The 4,733-nt window shown below is 35.0% G+C and overlaps 1 protein-coding gene across 1 annotated transcript; it reads right to left on the bottom strand.

Annotated features, from left to right (window-relative positions):
• Positions 1-1,896: 1,896 nt before the first annotated feature.
• Positions 1,897-3,509, bottom strand: LOC112459198. Its single transcript, XM_025023214.1, has 3 exons — positions 3,491-3,509; positions 2,485-2,626; positions 1,897-2,395 (listed from the first exon to the last, which is right to left on the bottom strand). Exons 2-3 carry the CDS (start codon positions 2,624-2,626, stop codon positions 1,905-1,907), a joined length of 633 nt encoding a protein of 210 aa, XP_024878982.1. The 5' UTR covers positions 3,491-3,509; the 3' UTR covers positions 1,897-1,904.
• Between the last annotated feature and the right edge of the window lie 1,224 nt (positions 3,510-4,733).

The following is a 4,733-nucleotide window of genomic DNA, read 5'->3' as shown; positions in this document are numbered from 1 at the left end:
TATGTATCACTTGTAGTGGTCTCTGTGCTCTATTTCTGTTTTCTTTAAACGGCAATTTTGCCATCTTTGCCATTATACAGACTTCACACTCTAATATGGAGTTATCAAACTTAACTGTCTCTAATCTCTTTTCTACTTTTTGTAGCTGTCTTAAATAGTTTAACGACGCATGACCTAATCTAACATGCCATAACATCGCCTCATTTATTTTCTCTAATTTCTTTACTTTTTCAATTACTGAGCTTTCACACATTTCTTCTATATTCTCTAATGTTTGTATATCTTCTAACTTAATAACTTGATCGAGTTCAGCATTATTGTGTTCTATATTTTCGTTCACATTTGTGAGTTCTCCTTCATTCTTCCTCCCAATCGCAGAGCCAACATTGTCTTTTTCGTCTAATTCTCCCTCCGAAATCGATAATTCACTGGTCTGAATGTTTGCTTGCGATTGTTCAGGAAACTCACAATGTGGAACAATTTCTGCTCTACATCTATACACAGCACATTCTATACTTTCATTGTCCTCTATATTATTGTTTTTAACCTCAAATTGCATAATCCAATTTGGTTTCTCATAAATTCCTTCGAAAACAATTTTATTTGTTAGTTTATTGTGAACTTTAAATACTTTATCATCTAAATAAATACTGAACCCTGCATCAGCCAGCTTTCTTAAGATAGTAAATTTTCGGATACTTCCTTCGTTGCAATTACATTTGTTAATTTAATTACTTTCTTTTCTTTCTCATTTGTTAACAACAAAAGATCTCCTTTACCATCTATTGAAATGTCTGCAAGCTCATTCTTATTCGCGCATTTAATAACTCTATTATTACATTTTTCAAAGTTTGATAAAATTATATTCTTATTCACAATGTGATCTGTTGCACTCAAATCTACAATAAAATTGACTAATTCTTTTGAACTATCTCTATCTTCTATTACTTTAGCCATGCATAATTTACCTTCTTTTGGTTTTCCTTCAATTGCTGTTTGCGATGGTATAGTTTTCTTGGCTGGTTGTATTTTGGTTACTTTCCCTTTATTATCTACTCTTTTTGTTCCTCTTTGCGCAAATCTACTCTTTTTCTTTATATTTTTATTAACGGTTTTATTTGTATACCTTTTTCCTCTAAATCTGTTCGTCTGGGCTCCGGCATTAGGACAGCTATCACCCTTGTGTCCTCTAATCTCCTGGCAGTAATAACAGAACCAGGCCTCTGATCCCGCTAGTGGGCAGTCCTTCGCCATGTGACCCAATTTGTTGCATCGGTAGCACTTTATTTCTTTGTGCTCTTCTGCGGTAGCCCTCTGCACTCTAACTTCTGGTTTCTCTAGCTTCTCTCTAACTTCACTCTTAGTCTCTGCCTCTAACTGCATCATGAAAGATTTTATTTCATCTACATTCATTTCTTTAAGATTAGTTTGTCTTCTAATTAAATCTACATTCCTCAGTTTCGGCACATTAATTGACACAGCTTGATACAATGCAGATCTCATTTCTTGTTCTGTGAGAGGTACCGCATCTTCGCATGATTCATATTCTCTAATTATTGAATTAAAGCGTTCGCAAAAATCACTTACTTTTTCGTCTTTTCTCATTTTAATTTGATAGAGTTTAGTTCGTACCGATGCATGAGTAACGTTTACTTCACTCTTTTTATAACCTCTTAATTTCTTCAAAATTTCTTTTGGATCTTTCTCATGTAAAATCTTTTTATGATAATTTTCATCTAAATGATTGATTATTATATCTCTAACTAGACTTTTTCTCTTAGCAACTTTTAATTCGGAAAGATTTTCTGGACTATCAATGTTTGAATCTATTACATCTAATAACTCGTTATTCATTAATTCGGATTTTAAATAATCCATCCAAAGATCAAAGTTGGATTTTTGCGTTAGCTTATATTCTCTTCTAATATGCAACCTTGACTGTTTAATTCTACCTTTAAAGCACTCTTAATTGTCTCTAAACTTCTATTTTTCTCGACTGAACAGACTGTTTCATCTAACTTTTTCTTTTTAGGCTCTACTTCTGATTCTTTAACCGTTTGTATATTGTTTTCTACTTTACTTTGCGTATTCTGTTTATTTACCTCTAAACGTCTAATCTTTAGTTTCTCTTTCTCTAAATTTACGTGGGCGACTTCTACCATATTTTCCATCATGGAAGTTGCTTGGGTCATAACCTTATCCAACATCTTTAATACCGAGTCCATTTTCTCAACCATCTTTTCTTGTTTCTCGTAAAGCATCTTTGTCCCTATAGGTAGTACAGGACGATTTTCAGCCCATTCTCTATTTACATCTATGTTTTCTATTATCTTTGGTTTGCCGCGTTTCGGGATTGCACCCTTTGCTTCAGTCTCCTTCTTGTTCTCTTTTTCTTCTAAACAAAGTTTTTAAATTACTCTATCTCTGAATACACAAGTATATTATCCTTCTTGATTGTTTTATTTAAAAAAAATACTCTCTTACCTTCATCTTTACTCATCGTTTTATTGCTACCTCTTTCTTTCTCTACCACTGTGACCACGCTGCTGTCACTATCGTAGTCAACCAGTGAATCTTGGTTTTCTTCCTCATTCATCGGAAGATTTTTCGTTTTTTCTTCTTCCATCTAAATCGGGATTCAAATATCAATTGAACATTAGCATTCCTCTTTTGACAAGATAAACCAACATTCATATTGACCGATAATAATTTACAATTTCTATCACTAGATCTCTTTCAGCGATAAAAATTTAATGCTTATGAGGCTATATAGAACGCACTACAATTCACAATAACCCCAAAGCGAGAAAACCACGCGCCTCTGCAGGGCTATCCGCACGCGCACACCACTGTCCGTTGCGATCTCCAGCACTGCTGAAAAGATCTATGGGAGCTCGGGTTGATCACGCACGCGCACGGGGCCCATACAAATTTACGCGCCCTCCCTGTACAGTAATCAAGCTACACCGCACAGCTAGTCATGCTCAATTACCGACCCGATACATGTCGATTTTGAAAATTTATTCCATACACATGCCTGTATATATATATATATATATGTGTTATGGCGTCGCATCGATGCTATGTTTTTCCAATCGATCATGCGTCAGCGCGTGCCCGGCAACGCATCCCTCGCGCCAAAATAATGACTCACTTTTCACGATCGGACTTTCGCGCGCCAAAAAAAAATGACTCTCGCCGTTCACGATCGGACTTGCACAGGCACATCGCTTTTCCCGCCAGCTTGTTACCAAGCGGCATATATCTATCTCTTTCTATCTCACACATCTATCTCTTTCTATCTCACACATCTATCTCTTTATACATCTATCTCTAATTCTCTTATTGTCACTGTTGCCTCTATTTCTATCTCTCAAGAAGAAGGCAAAAACATCTATCTCCTTCTAACAGCATTTATCGAACGAACGTTCTTATTTGCTGAGAATTCTCTCGTTTTGCTCGTCAGCAACGAGGAATATTATTTACTTACCCTCTAATCTTCTAGATTCTTCTAAATGCTTTTCGTCTTCTCGATGCTCTTCGCCGGCGTCTCACACACTTCGCGTTACACGTTCGACTTTAGATGTTTTCGTGCTTCGTTCTTCACGCAGGGGAATCGTGCCCTGGACCCATAACCTGTAGGCTATTCGATAACGGCGACTGTATGCGTGGCGAGGTGGACAGGAAAACACAAGTATTTCTATAATGCTCTATATAATATATTTGCTCTTTGTACACGTCTGAATTAGGAATGTTTGGTGTAAAACTCGGGGCAGATGGCGCCATGGCGTCTAGTCCTGTCATGGCGGAGTCACCAACACTAACTCAATATACATGCATGTGTTGGTGTATGCGTGAGCCTATCTGTGATACTTCGCGGCTACTTCGATTCAACAAAAATGTCGAAAGAAGATTATTACGGTAAATTAAGTATTAAAAAATTGAAGGAGCTGCTGCGAGAAAGAGGTGCAATATTATATGGAAAGAAAAAAGAGTTAGTGGACAGGTTAGTATATAATTGTATATATGGGCAGATTACAAAATGTGTGCTTTAATCATTTAACAGTAAGTTGTATTTAGATTAATTTTTAGATTAATATATTTTTATAACTTTTTAGATTAATATATTATGATAAAAATAATAATTTTGGTTATGAGCCAATCCTGAAAACGGAAGATTGTATAGAGACTCCACCAGCTTCAAGTTACAAAGATATCAATGCATCTAGTCCTGTACCTGCTTTTACCATGAATCATCTACATGCCTTTTTGCAAAGGTTTACACAAGTTTTTATGCAATATATAATATATAATATATAATAAATTTCAATATAAAATAGAATAATATTCAAGATGTTATATTAATATTTATATTTTGCAGGTTTCAAAAAAATATGGGTTCAGCTGTAGGTTTATATAATAATGGATATTTAACGTACATCCGATATTGTGTTCCTGGTAATTATTTATCACAATATTATCAATTTTTAATTTTACTCAAATTTTCATTTTAAAAAGCTTGAAGTGACATAATAACATTAGTAAACAATTATATTATTACAGATAATATATATTTTGTAAAAGGGCAATGCAGGGCTGAAATGCGAAAGCATGTACAATATGAAGTTAATGCCAGTATTAGTTTTGATGGAGAAATTCAAGAAACCAGCTGTGAATGTACAGTCGGGCATTCAAAAACCGCCCACTGTAAGCATGTGACAGTATTATTACTG

Source organism: Temnothorax curvispinosus, unplaced genomic scaffold (assembly GCF_003070985.1).
Source record: "Temnothorax curvispinosus isolate PA1 unplaced genomic scaffold, ASM307098v1 QBEX01009619.1, whole genome shotgun sequence".
In the NCBI taxonomy this organism is placed as follows: Eukaryota; Metazoa; Arthropoda; class Insecta; order Hymenoptera; family Formicidae; genus Temnothorax; species Temnothorax curvispinosus.
The sequence above is the reverse complement of the archived record's forward strand: the minus strand, read 5'-3'. Positions and strand labels throughout refer to the sequence as shown.